At 40.7% G+C, this 16,755-nt stretch overlaps 4 protein-coding genes across 4 annotated transcripts; 2 read left to right on the top strand and 2 right to left on the bottom strand.

Annotated features, from left to right (window-relative positions):
* The first annotated feature begins 24 nt into the window (after positions 1-24).
* On the top strand, positions 25-984 carry LOC102238360 (gamma-crystallin M3-like). The gene is made up of 3 exons (XM_005815636.2): positions 25-40; positions 176-418; positions 520-984. The coding sequence occupies exons 1-3, from the start codon at positions 29-31 to the stop codon at positions 787-789; spliced, it is 525 nt and encodes a 174-aa protein (XP_005815693.1). The 5' UTR covers positions 25-28; the 3' UTR covers positions 790-984.
* A 2,412-nt stretch (positions 985-3,396) lies between these two features.
* On the top strand, positions 3,397-4,231 carry LOC102216548 (gamma-crystallin M2-like). Its single transcript, XM_005815637.2, has 3 exons — positions 3,397-3,447; positions 3,580-3,822; positions 3,892-4,231. The coding sequence occupies exons 1-3, from the start codon at positions 3,439-3,441 to the stop codon at positions 4,159-4,161; spliced, it is 522 nt and encodes a 173-aa protein (XP_005815694.1). The 5' UTR covers positions 3,397-3,438; the 3' UTR covers positions 4,162-4,231.
* A 62-nt stretch (positions 4,232-4,293) lies between these two features.
* LOC102216808 (gamma-crystallin M2-like) lies at positions 4,294-5,049 on the bottom strand. Its single transcript, XM_005815638.2, has 3 exons — positions 5,018-5,049; positions 4,691-4,933; positions 4,294-4,615 (listed from the first exon to the last, which is right to left on the bottom strand). The coding sequence occupies exons 1-3, from the start codon at positions 5,024-5,026 to the stop codon at positions 4,340-4,342; spliced, it is 528 nt and encodes a 175-aa protein (XP_005815695.1). The 5' UTR covers positions 5,027-5,049; the 3' UTR covers positions 4,294-4,339.
* Positions 5,050-8,376: 3,327 nt separating this feature from the next.
* Positions 8,377-12,552, bottom strand: LOC102217065 (protein boule-like). The gene is made up of 11 exons (XM_014475160.2): positions 12,408-12,552; positions 11,087-11,239; positions 10,914-11,005; positions 10,756-10,810; positions 10,612-10,687; positions 10,347-10,495; positions 10,185-10,262; positions 10,070-10,105; positions 9,878-9,994; positions 9,693-9,764; positions 8,377-8,913 (listed from the first exon to the last, which is right to left on the bottom strand). The coding sequence occupies exons 1-11, from the start codon at positions 12,441-12,443 to the stop codon at positions 8,770-8,772; spliced, it is 1,008 nt and encodes a 335-aa protein (XP_014330646.1). The 5' UTR covers positions 12,444-12,552; the 3' UTR covers positions 8,377-8,769.
* Positions 12,553-16,755: the final 4,203 nt, after the last annotated feature.

The raw sequence follows: 16,755 nt of genomic DNA, 5'->3' as shown, positions 1-16,755 counted from the left end.
CGCGCCAGAGAGAAAAACAACAGAAATCATGAGCGGAAAGGTAATGGAGGGTGCAAACTATCTAGACTGCTCCACACACTCCCAAAAAGTTAATAGTTTTATGCACAGTACTTTAAATCAATGGTGAGTGTTTGGGGTGACCAAAAAAGCTCTAAAACTATGTCTTTCTTATCAGATTATTTTCTTTGAGGAGAGGAACTTCCAGGGCCGCTCGTACGAGTGCGTCGGTGACTGCTCGGAAATCACGTCTCACCTGAGACGATGCAGCTCCTGCAGGGTGGAGAGTGGGATATTCATGGTCTATGAGCAACCCAACTTCAGGGGCCAACAGTACCTCCTGACCAAAGGGGACTATCCTGAGTATCAGGATACGATTGGGTTCAATGACTGCATTCAGTCTTGCCGAATCGTCCCTGTGGTAATAATCACTATTGTATCAAACAATGAGAGATGATGACTGCCTGAAATGTAAAAATAGTGCTTTGCTAATTAAAGTTGCTTGTTTTCTGCCCTGCTCAGCACACTGGACTCTTCAAGATGCGAATCTACGAGAAAACAAATTTCGAAGGCCAAATGCATGAGCTGACTGATGACTGCGACTCCATCCAGGACAGCTACAACATGTCGGACCTGCAGTCATGCAACGTGGTGGACGGCTACTGGCTGATGTTCGAGCTGCCTGAATTTGAGGGCAAGATGCTGTATCTGAAGCCAGGGGAGTACAAGAACCTCAGAGAAATCAGCAACGGCGTCAGATTCAGCTCAATCAGACGCATCACAGAGTCCTAACTCTCATGGTTTCTCTTCAGCCGACGAGTTTAATGATGACCAGTGGAAGGCAGAAAGGGGGAACCTCATCTTTGATCCTGAATCTGTGATTTTGTGCCTTTTGTTAATTGTTTGCTTTTAATTCCAATCTCACTGTATAATTTACCTCTTAATTTGTGATACGCAAAATAAATGAACTGGTTTCAAACTGGTGAACTAATGTGTTGGATGCACTGTTTTTGTAGAACTGGCAAGCAAACATGCAAGTATGTCCAGTGCATGACATATTCATATAATCAGTGCTTTTGGATGAAAAACAGTGGGACAGGGACAGAGTCAGGTGTGTCCTCCATGGAAAGTCAACATTATGTTGAGCTCGTAAGCTATAAATACATTCTAACTCACAATATACTCCCTCAATGTTATTAAAGTTGTGGATCTCACCTGTCTCACATAAACTCTCATGTGCAGAAAGGGAACTGTGCAATGATTATCTACCAAAATGGATGCATTATTATCTGCCAGTCATGCTCACTTTGGTGGTTATAGTGCATCAATTAGTCCTTCCAGAGTTAGTTATGGGATTCAACAAGGTTTTTAAATGGGAACCCCTCTATTTTTATGCTACATATTCCTCCTGCGCAATATAATTAGGAAAAATGATATTGATTTTCAATTCTACACAGATGATACCCTGTTTCACATGTTCATCAGATGTAAAGAAACCATCAAAATGCAATGATTGTAGTCAAGTTAGCAGATATAAATGCTTAACTGATGAAAAACATTCTTCTCTTGGACAAAAACGAGACAGAAGTTCTCATTACTGTTCCTAAAAATATCAAGAATTCTCTGGCTCTATGGGGTTCCATTAGTGACACTTTGGATAAGATTACATTGACTCTTGTTCAACCGTAAAATACAGTTTTGACCAGAAAATATACTCTAACATGATAACCTGCTCTCTCAAGTATTCAACTTTCCCCTCCATGATTTTTCAAAAACAGAAAGGATGCTGTCTCTGAGTGATGTTAAGAAACTAGTCTATCTTGATAACTGTATTGCCGTCCTAGTTGATCAATAAAACTCCTGCTGCTGGTCCAGCTGAAAAAATACTTTTTGGTTTTTCAAGAAGACTTCACAATTTTACCCATATTGGCCTTTCTTCATTGATAAATTGATATCTTGGAGTTAATTAGGTGATAAAGTCCAATAAAGTCCCAAAACCTGATCATTCTCTATCACAAGTCTCATACGTCACACGTGTCAAACTCCAGTCCTCTAGGGCCGGTGTCCTGCAGTTTTTAGATGTGCAACAGGTACAAAACACTGGAATGAAATGGCTCATTACCTCCCCTTTGTGTAGATCAGTTCTCCCAGCCTTGCTAATGACCTAATTATTCTATTCAGGTGTGGTGCAGCAGAGGCACATCTAAAAGTTGCAGGACAGCGGCCCTTCAGGACTGGAGTTTGACACCCCTGTATACGTTCTGCTCCTATAACAAAGATTTACTTGATGTTCTCAGGAATTTTTGGAAGCTGGAGCTTGCAGGCTAGAAAAAAGCAAAATGCATATTTTGGTGACCCACCTACATATACTTTGTTGTCCATATTGGACTGGCCTGCCAGGTTTTGTTGAGAACTTATAAGCAAAACAGCAAACAGATTTTGGATACAGATAATTTACATGGATAGACTTACTTTTCCTTCTTCCTCTGCAAGTTTACTTCAGTTTTAGTTTAGACAGCACAGCATAAGTCAAAATGTTGAGGTGTTTAGATTTATACCTTTTATTTGGCTGTGGAATAGGATTTGATATTATAAAAATATAAATTTTGCACAAAAAATGCAGCACATGCTGTAGTTATGTGTAGGATTTGACCATTTTCAAGTATCTGGGTAATACTGAAACGTTACAACTCTGATGTGGCCCCTGCTGCTCTGTATTAAATCTGTCTCATGCAGACTGTATTGAAAATTACTTTTCTAGAGCTCAGCCCCAAAGAGAGAATCACAATATGGGGGATTTCAATCAAACAAAAGCAAGAACCAAAACCCTGGAGGCTATCCAAAAACAAGCTGTTGACACGCTGACACCAAAGTGAATCACAATCTGTGAATTGTTTACTGTTATAAAAGCCAATGGAGGACGTCTGCTGCACAGCACCATGGCAGGTGTGGAAGTGCTCCCACAAATTTAGAGTTGTGATAAAAATAACGCTTCTGAAATGTTAAAATACATCCGATGAATATACAGCAGATCTAACAAAGGCTAGAAACAGTATGGGTGTTAACTGTATCCTCTAGAAAGAGAGGCCCTAAAACATGAGCAGAATTAAACATGCTTGCAAAATGTTGGTAAAAGAAACGTTCACAATAAAAAAGTGGGATTTTTAAAATTTGTGCTTTTATTTGCATCAGTCCAGTTCAACCCATGCATATGCTTGGAAGATCGCTCCAAGTTCCACGAGCGCTCATTCGTCAAACAAATGCAGGTGGCAGCTGCACCTCAAAGCAAACAGCTGAAATGCATTGTGGGGTACAGTGTTTAAAAAAGCTGACAGGTCCGATCATTGTTATGAATCACAATGCTGCAGGTCATCTGTGGGTTATAAATGCAGCCGGGAGCCCACAGCTGCTGCTACAGTGTGACCAAAATTAGCCAACACAATGGTGAAGGTAAGGCTCCTCGTGTTGTTTGTTGTATTTTTTTTATGTTTCTGTAAATTACTTTACCAAAATCAGAAAAGTGGAGGCAAATCTTTTCCATTTGTGCTTAACTTGATCCAACGCTTCCTGCATTCCTGACAGATCATTTTCTACGAGGATAGAAACTTTCAGGGCCGCTCCTATGAGTGCAGCAGCGAGTGCTCGGACCTGCACTCCCGCTTCAGCCGCTGCAACTCCATCAAGGTGGACAGTGGAGCTTGGATGGTCTACGAGAAAAACAACTACATGGGCTACCAGTACTTTCTGACAAAGGGCGACTATCCAGACTACCAGCGCTGGATGGGATTCAACGACTGTGTTCGATCCTGCCGCTTGATTACCATAGTAAGACCCCTCAAGGTACAATCCAAATTTCACAGCAGAAGCAACTGATAAGTGCAATCTTTCCTGCAGCACAAAGGGTCTCATAAGATGACGATCTACGAGCGCCCAGACTTTGGACGGACCATGATGGAGCTGACTGATGACTGCCCTTCTCTGTATGAGCGCTTCCATTTTAACGATGTGCACTCCTGCAACGTGACGGAAGGCAACTGGCTCTTCTATGAGCATCCTCACTACAGGGGGCGCCAGTTCCTGCTGCTCCAGGGTCAGTACAGGAGGTTTCATGAGTGGGGAAGCTTGAGCCCCAGGGTGGGATCAGTCAGGCGTATCACAATGTGAAAGACAGGATGTGCAAAATGTTGTGTATGTAAGATACTACAAATAAAGTCAATTAAACCATTCAAATGCTTTCTGATTACATGAAGAGACTCCCCAAGGATGACATTTGGGTACAATGACCTTTACACACAGTTTAAGCCAAGCATGTTTATTAGGAACAGATGGAAGAACGAGGATCTTAGTTAAAGTCGGTGATTCGCCTGAGAGAGCCGATCCTTGGGCTGGCACCACCCCAGTCGCTGTATCTGCGGTACTCGCCGGGTCTCAGGTAGTAGGTCCTCCCCCTGTAGTTGGGTTGGTCATACAGCAGCCAGTGGCCGTCGACCACATTGCACGAGTTAATGTCGGACATCCGTAGACGGTCCTGGACGTTGGGACAGTCGTCGCTGATCTCCTGCATCTGGCCGCCCATGTCCGGACGCTCGTACAGCCTGATCTTGTAGGAGCCACGGTGCTGCAAGGGGAGCATTTATGAGTTTTTGCAGGTTACAGGGGTAGATCTTAAGCCTTTCTTCCATTTATTTCTTACCATGGGGATCATGCGGCAAGAGCGGATGCAGTCATTGATGCCAATCAAGCGCTGGTTGTCGGAGTACTCCCCCCTGCGCAGGAAGTACTGGTGGCCCAGGTAGTTGGGCCTGTCGTATACCATGAAGCAGCCACTCTCCACTCGGATGGAGTTGCACCGGTTGAAGTAAGGGTGCAGGTCAGCACAGTCGCTCATGCACTCATGATGGCGACCCTGGAAATTCCTGTCCTCGTAGAATATGATCTGCAAAAGTCGTATTTCTCTAAGTATATATAAATAAACCAAAGAAAATTATCTTTTTTTTTTAGCAACATGTAATAAACTTACCTTTCCCATTGCTGTATTAGTGGAGGCCAGACTGATGCTCAATAGATGCTCTCTGCGCCGTTGTCCTTTTATATAAAGTAGCCATGTGATGGCACAGCATAAAGTATTGTCATCCAAATTGGTTTTTACAACACAAATCTGGTTATGTATAGCGATGAACAGCGGCGCGATGATGGCTTATTGTTGTTCACTTTCCACATGTTCATCACTATTGATAGACGGTTATCCGAAGGCCACCACTCCCAGTATCAGCAGAATAAAAAACACCACAGTGATTTGCATTCTTGTTTTTCCAATAGTTTCACACTTGCACAGATCCTAAAATCCACATACATAAAGAACAACAAATAGGAGGTTTTGGCCTTTTCGGGAAGATGGATTGCTCTAATTAGGTTAAGGATACAACTCTACAGTTTATTGCCTTTAAAAAAAAGTTTATGGAAAGTTTAACCCCACTGATTGTCAACCAAGTCCAATTAACCCATGTTAATAAGAGATGCATAATGTCTCTGACATCACAGTGTCAATGTTGGGGGCTTCCTATTTGTGAAGGAGTGCTTGGCAGATTATTATATTTCAAGTGTGATGCTTTCACACGCTGCAAATCAATCATATATTTAGACTCTAACTGCCTTTAATGTCCAATAGTGATGAATTTTTTAATGACTGAGATGCTGAAGCTCAAAAGGAGTGTTGGGGATATTGTTCATTGGTAAAGAAAGAAAAGTCAGGAAAGGGTGGGTTAATCATCATCGAGTTTCAGCAGTGGTACCACACGTTCACACTTTTGTAGTGTTTTGTCTCTGCTGAATAAAATGAAGTCTAAAGGTGCTAATCCCTCAGCTATCCTTTTAGAGCACAAAAACAATTGGGGGAACCCTCACTCTGGATTAAAACCAAAATGTTCAGAAAGCAGATTAAGAGGAATGGTTGAAATAGCATTTAGCAAAAGTAAAATCACGTCCAACATTTGGATTAGCATGTTTGGGTGTCTGTTGCAGACACTTGGTGCAACACTTAAGTGTTAACGATCCATTGCTGTATTTCTTTAGATTTTTGCGTGGCAAGTTAGAGCAGATGGTCCATGTACAGATGTTATAGTCCTTGACACAATTACATGGACATAAGTAAATGTCCATGCAAGTAAATATTCTGAATAGCTGACTGGAATAAAATGTGTCCATGTAAAGGCCCTAACCAAAATATTCTGATCGGATTCAGCTTGATTGGAATGAAACTGTAATCTGAATGACAAGGACGGTTTATGCCGATTGATAGGCAAGTAAACACTTGTTCTAGTCATATGATGATTGTGGACATGACTGTAGCCTATGTGGCATTTTTCCACCTTCAGTGGGCAGGTGATATGGTGGGAAGCAAAACTGGTCTGCTGGAGATGCAGCCTTTTAATTAGAAACATTGAGAGCTGAAAACGTGTCAACCGAAAGGTGTAGTAAGTAACGTTTTTGTATAAAGCAGCGTAAAAGATTCCCAGAAAAAACCCCAGCTGTTTTAGAAACCTCGATCTGGTGTCACGAGACTTGGTCTTTTTGTTATTGTAATTTGCAGGCAGGTGTTTTTGCCGTCGTGCCAAGGTCTTTTATCCATTCATTCAGATAAAACCCTGATTCATCAGGGCCAGTGGTCCTACTGGCAGCCTACCGACCCTGCTATCACACGCTCAAACACCTCCCCTCTAATGTTTAGAGCGTTTCATTGCAATTGATCCGCGTATTCAGTCTAGATTGCCAAGTCACAGAACACGCCTGGACTTCATGGAACATAAAGCAAAAATGTTTATTTGCATTGAAAACTACAAACACATTGAACCACAACAATGTTACAACAACTTGTCTGATAATATAAGGCATTACAAAGCAGCGTACTTAGATCTCAAATATACGCTGTACATCACCTTTACAATATTAAAACTATATATTTATCAACTGGATTGTTGTTTAGGAGGTTTACAATGTGCTTTGGGTCTAAATAGAAAACACTGGGTTTCACCCATAAAGCATATAGGAAAGTACAATAAGATACAAAGCAATGCAATGAAAGCAATTAGCACACACTAGTCGCAGTACCCACTAATCATACCTGAAGTGGATGTAAAGTTAAATTCTCTCAATACAGGAATTTTTTTGTTGAGTCCTCTAAGAAGAAGTGACTTTTTACTGTATTTTGAACTTCAAAATAAGGGGAAAAAAATTTAAAATGTTAAAAAGTCTGAAAGTAAAAAAAATTAAATAAAAAATACAAGGGGAAAAACAAGGCACATTTACAGAAGCGCCTCCTCTGTTTTTAACAATGCTAAAACTATTGTGACAAAGAAATGAAGCTTCAATCAGTTCCTAAAACGACCTGTCTGCATGCTGAGCTCTGATCCGCTCCAAACATGGAATTTCTTATTTCTCTTTTAAAATGTGTCGGCCAGGATTTCTTCACAGGACAAATCCAGGTGGCTCCACGTGTGAGAAACAAAACCCACGCCAAGCTGCTCAGTGGAAAAGCACTGAGCAGTTCCTGTGTGCTTCAAAGCAGTTCTCAGCACAATTCGTCCACACTGAAACGTTAAAGCACACAATGTGGGAGCAACTGTAGTACTTTTGTGGACAAACTGTGCAACAACAACTTTCTAAATATCTACTTCAATATGCATCAGTGGCACATGGTACAGAGTAAGCCTGTTGCCTTTATGACTCGAGTCAATAATCGACATCTGTCAAAGGGGAATGTGCAATAAAAGAGGCAGATGGAAGCAGTGCCTTCAACAGGGTTCCTACATATTCTAGGACAACTTTCTATCATTTTCAAGGCTCTAATTAGTTATCAGTACATGATGGATGGATGGATGTGTAGTCAGACTGATACATGGATAGATAATTGAACAAACTAACAGGTAGATAGATGGGTGGATGGTGAAATGAGCAGACTAACAAATAGTTGGAGGAAGGCACAACGGATATTTTTTGGACAAAGTGATGGGAGAAATGGGATGAACAAATCTATCACTTCTTTGTCCCTCTTTATTTCAAAGCTATCAGACAAGCCAAAATGGTTGATTGGAGCAACTTTTTTTTTTCCTCAGAAATCCAGATATTTATAATCTAGCAATTGGGACTGGTAGTTCTAGTTCTGGAAAACAGTTCCATCAAATTCTTTTTAAGACTATGTAGGAACCCTGTTTAAAAAACCAGTATGTGACCCAGTCCCTGGAAGGGTCGACGCTGATAAAACGCCTTAATATTACAGCTCCGAGACCCTGAAACACAACCACTACACGGCGAAACGCCAACGGTGAAGCATTCACCCTCTATATTCAGGCACCGATCCAAGAGAAAAAATTAACTGTGGATTTTAACGTAGATGTTTCCGCACTGACGCGAAACAGAAAGGCACCATGATGACATACTGCCGCAGCAGCTTTTTTTCACGTAAAAGATCATTAGATCTGTCCTCCAGTAACATGAATTGTGTAAATGTGACATTGAAGATAGCTGCGCTGTTCGCAAAAATCAGTAGAGAACCTATTTTGAAACCCCTGCCGGTTCTCAAAGCCTTGTTGTGAACAATGTCCTTCAGTGCAAAGATGTTAAAACTGTAACCCTAAAGTGTAAATTAAAAGCAAGCATTGCAGAGTTTCACTGTGTTGCTGTGGAGCAGATATGAGCGTGTGCTAATTCGTGGAGAAGTAGTAGGAACTGTCGGCGGAGAGTGTGGCACGTTCTGCTTGGGAAGACGTCGCCTGGTTAGCCTACACGAGGGGCGTGGAAGGGAAACGCGGCGGCGTCCGGCAACTCTGTGGGTTCGGGCAGATGGTAGTAGTCCTTGGGGTGCGTGTAGCGGCGGTGCCTCGGCTTCAGATGGACACGCGGACGGGGGAACAGCTGACTCTATGGAGGGAAAAACCAGAAAATGCCTCAGTGAAGGCGAACACCATCAAGTTCCCGGGGACGGACGTTAAATCCACCAACTGTAGGGTTAGATTTGATTACGTTTATGCCCACAAAGTGACTGATTCACTGGTACCCTTGGGAAAGACGACACAAATTCATTTTCTACTGCAGGCACCTTATGTCACACTGAAACATTTATCAAAATCCAACTAGGGCTACAAATTATTTTAGTAAGCGATTAATCAATTATTTTGATAATTAACTGATTAATCAGATAAAAAAATTGTCATGTTTTGCAGACTTTTCATTTAAAGTATTTTTATGCTATATTAGAAATACACTGAAAGATGCATTTCTTTTATAGCCTATTTTAGGCTATAACATTATTTCTAAAAAAAAAATTCAACATGTGAAAAGCTCAGCCCTTTCTTCTTGACTTCTCAGCACAGTGTAGGGCTAATTTGTTGACTATGTTCTGGATTAATTAATATTTGGATAAACTACGCCACTTCAGGAGTTTTGGGTAAATATATTTACAGACAAAGATATATGTTGTCTTAGATGCAAAAACTGTATATATTTTTCGTTCAGTTTTGGTTTAGTGTGTTGTTTCTTCAGCAAACAGCCTTTTCTGAGTCCGTAAACTCCAATTAATGATTAATCGATGGCTAAATTAGTTGACAATTATTTTAAAAATTGATTCAATGTGATCAATTCGATTAATCGTCCCAGCCCTAAAGCTAACCATTTGAGATATCTAGTGGGGAGAATTTTACCTCTCTGGGGTCATGCTGCAGAGCAATCGGCGTCATTCCTGAGTAAAAATGTGGAGCAGTCGACTCTAAAAACTGCAAACAAGAGGCAAGCATTGGTGCTATAACATCTTAAATCAGACATTTCACAAACTGAATCTACATTAACCGATTATAATCTTGTCATTTGTTTTGTTAATCTTAGGTACCTCTGGGGTATTGCCTTCCATGGCGGGCCCAGGAGGCAGGTAGGAGCTTCCATCCAGGGGCTGGTAAGGATATTCTGGCTGCTGTGAGTACATCGCTGCACTGAAAGGGGTCGGCACCTGGACTCAAACACGACAGGGTTGATCAGTGGGGAAATTCACCTAAACAGCCGAACGATGATTTGTTTCACAAACCTGAGCGATGTTCCATTGATACTGGTTTGCGATGTCCTGTAAAAAGCCAGAAAATATAAAATAGCTACTATCTTGATGAATTAATTGACTCTAAAGGCAAAAGTGCTATAGCTACCTGGTAGTGAGGATACACAGGTGGCTGCTGGGGGTGAACAGGCTGATGGGACTGAGGAAGCATCAGCTGAGGGTGAGGCTGCAAGAAACCAACTCCCATGAACTTCTCCACACTTTATGCAGCGTTCGGCGGGATTTTAAGTGAAGTGGTCGGATTCCTTACCGACCAGTGGTGAGCCAAAGGGTTCATACTGGGGCAGTGAAAGTAGGCCACGCCCTTATGGTAGGTGTATGGATGTCCCGTGGATGTGGTCAGATAAAACGTCCCGCAGGACATCTGAGGGTCAAGGTTGGCCATGCGGGCGTTCTTAGCTGAGAACAAAAACACAACAACAACAAAAAAAAAGAGAAAAAAAAAAGAGAAAGAAAGACAGTCCATCTAAACGGAAAGTTTTAAAAGAAAGTCAGCTGGCTGAAACTCAGCTTACCTTTTCCTGAAGAGTGGTTCTTTTTAACGGCCTGGCCAATGCAGAGCTTCTTCTCTTTAAAGCAGATTTCAGTCGCCTTTTGATGAAGACAACGCGATTAAACCCGGACGGATGAGACGGATGCAGATGCATCGTGGCACTTACGTTACTGAGGATTCCCAATACGTCGTCTTGGTTTTCAAATGTAACAAACCCATATCTGTTCAGAGAAACAGGAGGCAGACAAAAGATTTATGAAGCATGCTTAAAATGGTAGGGAGTAGAGAGAAAAGAAAAAGAAAGGACAGAAGGAAGGAAGTGACCTTTTTGAGATTCCTGAGCGGTCTATTATTATCTTCACATCTTTCACTGCACCGTATTGCGAGAAGATCTGATGCAGGTCGCCTTCGTTGACCTCAAAACAAACAGACACATTTCTTTTTACCGGACTGGACTGATCTCTGTCCCACAGTGGTGCGCGTTAAAGAAATCTCACCCTGTGGTCGATTCCCCCGACGAAAATCCGGTTGGGAATGATGGTGCCAGGAATGGGAGGGTGGTGAGTAAGGCTCTCCAGAGGGTTCTCTTGATTTAAGACATCTGAAGATGAAGAGCTGCTGTCATTAAGCGACGAAGGGCAGGATGTGAGCTTTAAAAAGCAAAGCAATGTTAGAGAAGCAACAGAATCCCAAAATGCAGCGTCGTGCTCAATAAATTTCACAAAATAAACAGTGAGGAGAAAAAGAAAATGGGAGAACCTGCAGATCTCAACTACTTAGAAGAGCATTTTTAAATAAACTTTTTACACTTTGCGATTAAATCAACAGCTTTAATCATATTCATCCTTTGATGCAAGAATAAAATTGTTATTCTAAACAACACTGGAGTTAACATCTGATTTGAAGCTGAGGCAATTTCACAATTTGTTAGACATAAATCTAAATTAATCCATTACTAGTAGTTCTAGTGTCATTAGTTAATAAGAGTCATTGTGGAAAGTCCAAAGACTCACATGCGGCTCCGGAGCCAGAGGTTGGAGAACCCTGCTCTATTTCTATTAACAATTATTTAAAAGACAGTTGGTTGTTTTATTATTTTAATAAAAACAAAATGTTTATTTGAATTTTTTTTTAACTTAAAAAAGTTTTTCTGGTATTAAGATTGTAGCATTTTGGATGGTTTTGGGATAATTATGTGCATCTTAATTCAGCGTTTTTAAAAAATTTCAATGCGTTTGGGGAGCTTTGGAGCCACCTGAATTGAGGCCATGCTTGACAAACCACAATACTTAGACATGTCAGACATATATTGAATTATTTAAAGGATCTTACTCTATTTTATGAAAGTTCAACAATAGGCTAGGGTGCGGATCCCGTAAAAAACTGTGAAATAGCCCTTTTTTGGCATTTGAAAGCTACGAATCAGATGCTAACTTCACACAAACTAGATTACGAACCATTTTCCACTGCAATTTTACCACAAAAATACATTTTACATTTTGCCAGCTGCGAACAGGACCGTTCTTAAGCATAAATTCATTATCTTTATAATACATTTTCCATTTCCTCCGTTTAATTTGCACCGTCGCACCCTAGCTTGACCAAGACTGTACTTCAAAAGCCTACAATTTATTTAACTTGGTGAAAAATTGACCCAACTATGTCTTGTAATGTAATGTTATGGCGATACCGTACTGACAGCAAAGTTAAAACAGAAGAAAGTCCCTGCTGAAAATATTCAACGTCAAAAACGTTAGAACTGTTAGCATCGCCGGCTAGCGGAACGGCTAGCAACGCCGTAAAGACAGTTTTACTCACCGTGTTTTGATTCTCTACCTCCATAGCCACATTCATCCGAATAATTTTTGCCTCTTAAAGATGTATTCGGACTATAATCCGAGTTTAAACATGGCCCGCAAAAGTTGTGCAGCTCTGCTTGTTAAGTCGCCTCCAACGGTGTGAGTCAGCCGGAGACCCCCGAGCAAACCTCAGTCGGGCAGTGATCGTGGAACTTTAAGGTAACCATGGAGACGAAACTTTATTATTATCATCGGCAAAGTCGTTGTTAACGTTTCCTGAAAACGCAAAACTGCAGACTCCGTGTTGAAAGTAACATTAAGAAAGTTCAAGAGGTTCTCGTAAATGTTCTAGATAATATTTAAAGAACCTCGAAGGAACCTTCCAAGAAGTTGGTTTTCTACAGTATAGTGAAATGTGTAGGGAACATTTGTAGAGTATTTTCTTTTAATTTTCAACACAAAATAACTAACCTTCAGAGAAAAGTTTCCTAAAGGTCTATATTAAGATTATATTGCAAAAGTTACGGTTAAACTCCAGTTTAGCCGAACCTTTAGGGGTTATCCGAAGATAATTTGGCGCTCTACCAGCTTGACTGGAGTCTAAGATACTTGTACGCATGATATGCACAACGTCATCACATTTTAGTCCAGATGATGGGGTGGAAATGTAAGTAGTCTAAACAGCTAAAAATAAATATTATGCCACAATTCTGAAAATAAAATAATAATAAAAAAGACAAAATAAACGGCATGTTTTCAAACGTAATGCAGTTCTTCATTAGTCCCACACGGGGGCGGCATTTCCACAATAATTTAAACTTAGTTTCCTTGTTTTTTTTTCCAATAAATATCGGATCCTCTGTCCTTTAGAAAAGATCTAATAATGATTATAGTTGTGTTTTATAAAAGTAATGGTTTAACAAACGTTTTCTGATCTTGAAATAATCATCCTGGATGTCATAAACTTGCCAGTGATTTCGGACGCCTCCACCTTTCCCTTCTCCTCCCTCAGCCACAACAAAGTGACTGTACAAAGACATCAAAGTGTCTCCATCTGAAAGGAAATTACATTATTTTACTGAGTAGGAGCAGTAATTAATTAACCACAAACAGAAGAAACACATTCCTTCCCATAAACCTGCACGTGTTATGTCTTTGTTTCTTCTTTTATTGAGTTTGGAACATTTTCCAGTGTTACAGTAGCATTTCCCACCACTGCCGCCCTCGTCTGACTAATTTGGGCCCCACCTCTGCTTGTCAGTCATCTCCAGTTTTTTTTTTTTTCCCCTAATGCACAGTGAATGTGTCGGAGCAAAAACGAGAAGGGTGTGTTTGATAATTGCATCCATTCACGTCCTTTTTTGTCTTTCTCGAGGATCACGAGGTTGAAGTGCTGCTCGCACGCTGATCGGTGCAGAAAACGAAGAGGTCAGCAATCAGCTCAGATGTTCGTGTCCCTTCGAGAAAATGTCCTATTCGCCTCGGTTGGTCAGTCAGTCAGACAGTCATGGAGACAGAGGTTGATGAAAAATGAACCATAACAGAAGGGTTCAACTCCAGCTCTGTAATTAGTCTACAAATCTCTGATTTCCCCTCCTTCATCTACAGGCTATTTATAGCCGCCGCATTCCTTATGGAGAATGAAATGATCTCTTTGAGACAGTACAATGCCAGAAATAACAGGTTTGGACAAACATTTGCTGAGGCGTGGTGGGCCTGGCTGACCATTGCTGAGTTCCACTGTGGTTTCAGTCTACTGTTTTTTTCCCCCTCATCCATTTATTCATCTGTTATTCCAAACGGCAGTGGGTTTGCTGGAGGAGGTGCAGGGGGCCGGTGGCGAGTAATGTTATGGTTCAACAAAGGAGCTCGACTGAAATGGCTTTGGAGCGCGGCGCGTGCCTTACATGGTAGGCGGGAAATAAAATGGCTCACCTTCGAGCCAACTCTCAGGTAGCTGCAAGGCCCCGACGTCGCTCTGTGTGCGTCTTCTTCTTCTTCTTTTGTTTGTTTCGTTTTGTTTGTGTTACAATAGATATGTGGCTTTGAGTGTGCACGCGTGCTATCGCGCTCCAATCGCTGTGCGCGCGCATCTCTGCATGCCTGTGTGTTTAGACTATAAAGGAAAGGAGGGATTTACTGTCAACAGAGTTTGTTGTCAAATTTAGTGCGTCGGACGTAAACAAGGTCCACAAGTTACGTGTTTCGGAACCAACATGTCCTCATGGGGAAACAAATAAATGGGAAGCGGCGAGTTAATGTTTAATTACTCACATCTCGTGGTAACACTTTGCAGGTTTATATCTGCACGTTTGCTTCGACTTTCAGTGATAAACGTCACAGCAGCCATAAATGCGTGTCACCTGTCGTCTGGAAGGCTTCTTTGGTCTTATCTTAAAGAATTCATCAAAAAGGATCAGCTGTCTTCTCGCTATAAATTTGGAAAAGCTTGTGGGATGTAACAGGCATAAATTCAAACATCTCAAAGTTCAGGTTAGCTTGCACTGAGTGATGGCCACTCTGTAAACCAAAACCTAATTATAAAATCAACATTTTGTATCAGAATCAGCTTTTCCCCCCCCTCTAGATACGTGGTCATAAACTAGGAATTTGTCTTTAAAATTTGAATATACTCAAAAGGATAAAATATACGCAAAAAATACAATTTTTTCCCTTCTTTTTAGTAAATATGTTGATATACCGTGTTTATGCAAAAGGAGGAAGACAAAGTGCATCGTATCGATTTGCATTCTTCTGTGGTTGTCCCGCTGAAACCAAAGTACTTTGATATTTTCTTTTCTTTATGCCAGGAAATGGAAATATAATGGTGTTTTTAATTTTACACACCCCTAAATTCAGTAATTTCTTTTAAAATTCCGTAACTCATGTATATGGTGTGTTACACCAAGTAAAGATAGATTATGCACAGGTTGAATAAGCTGGAGTAAATTATAGTTTACTTAGGGTCTAAAGTTTAATTCTTACTTATTTCAACACTGAAATATGCAAAAGGTTCATAATGACATCATTAAGGAAATGTTAATGAAAAAACACATTAAGATTCAATCAATATTTTTTTTAAAGACACCAAAATATCAGTGCGTCTCAACAACAACTTTTATCAATGAGCCTTGTCAATCATAAAGGTATATCAGGTCTCGCATACCAAATTCTGAACAATTTGAAGCTCAAACAAGTGTTAAAGCAAAAAAAAAAATTCATAATAGACTTTATAATCAGTCCATAAAGTGCCCTAAATACACATGTTTTCCTGACACTGAATCGCATTAGCACAAGGAGAACGTCCCTTTTATGGCTTTCTCCAGTGGTTGTTTGTTCTTTTGTGAAAATGCCTCACCACAATGGTGTTGCATTCCACAGCAACACCCGATGATTTCTCTAAATGTAGACATATTATTTAGGGTTTTATATGCCGGGGCCCCGGCTATAGTTAGTGGGTGTGCACACACTGACCTATAATAAAGTAAACATAGTCAACTGAGTTCTGGCCGGTGAATTCTCAGCAAAGACACGGTTTTGTATTCTTACTCTTAATGCCTTTATTGGAGGTAAAACTTGTTCTGATTTAGGGAAGAAAAATATTAATTTAAGTTTTAGGGGGAAAAAACCCCCAAACAAAACTGCAATCTCTCTAACCCTGGTTGATAGGGGATTTACTGTAGAAGGGACTGGAAGCGATGAGAAAGTGAAAGTTTTATGTTCAAAATGATATATTCCTTAAAATATAAGGAAATTATATTTGATAACGAAGGATGGTTCTGTTCTGGAGACCATTCTGAACCTTCTGGAGATCATTATGCAAAGGATTCTCCATAAAAGAAAGAACATTACGGACAACTCAGAAGCCATTGACCAAAGCGAGCCATAAGATGTCCTTTTTGCTATTTCTCACATATGGAAGAAGGTTCCCTCTTCATCAGATGAATTAACGGTAGAGGTTTGGTGGTGGCAGCATGGTGCTATGGGGACGTGATTTGCTCAGCAGGGACGGGGAAGAGGGCTGCAGCTGAACGTAGAACAATCCTGGAAAAAAAGCTGACGGAGGCTGCAAGTCTTGAGACTCAAACCCCTGACAGTCCAATAGACAAGAAAGTTTGCACTTAATATCTTCAAATTGCAGTCATACTTTTGCAGGGCATTGTCTGTCGTCTATTGCAATCTCAACACTGCAGACTTTATCCTTTTTTTGTGCTTGTAAAAAGACAAAAACTTGAGTTTGTATATGAGCAAAGTAATACTCAAGCCAGTATTTCATTTTTGTTGTTTGCTTATTTATCTCAGTGTTAAACTCTGGCCCACAAAGATCCATCTAGGATCAAATCAGACAATTGCCAATTGCAGCTGCG

This window comes from Xiphophorus maculatus, chromosome 24, assembly GCF_002775205.1.
Source record: "Xiphophorus maculatus strain JP 163 A chromosome 24, X_maculatus-5.0-male, whole genome shotgun sequence".
Taxonomy (NCBI): Eukaryota; Metazoa; Chordata; class Actinopteri; order Cyprinodontiformes; family Poeciliidae; genus Xiphophorus; species Xiphophorus maculatus.
Note: the sequence above shows the minus strand (reverse complement) of the source record. Positions and strands in the feature narration are given on the sequence as shown.

Coding starts and splice junctions, on each gene's coding strand:
- LOC102238360 (XM_005815636.2), top strand. Junction 419..519: donor CTTGCCGAATCGTCCCTGTG/GTAATAATCACT, acceptor TGCCCTGCTCAG/CACACTGGACTCTTCAAGAT.
- LOC102216548 (XM_005815637.2), top strand. Junction 3,823..3,891: donor CCTGCCGCTTGATTACCATA/GTAAGACCCCTC, acceptor TCTTTCCTGCAG/CACAAAGGGTCTCATAAGAT.
- LOC102216808 (XM_005815638.2), bottom strand. Junction 4,616..4,690: donor CTTGCCGCATGATCCCCATG/GTAAGAAATAAA, acceptor CTCCCCTTGCAG/CACCGTGGCTCCTACAAGAT.
- LOC102217065 (XM_014475160.2), bottom strand. CDS start 12,443: ATGAATGTGGCTATGGAGGTAGAGAATCAAAACACG. Junction 10,811..10,913: donor CGCTCAGGAATCTCAAAAAG/GTCACTTCCTTC, acceptor TTCTCTGAACAG/ATATGGGTTTGTTACATTTG. Junction 10,263..10,346: donor CTTTGGCTCACCACTGGTCG/GTAAGGAATCCG, acceptor GGTTTCTTGCAG/CCTCACCCTCAGCTGATGCT.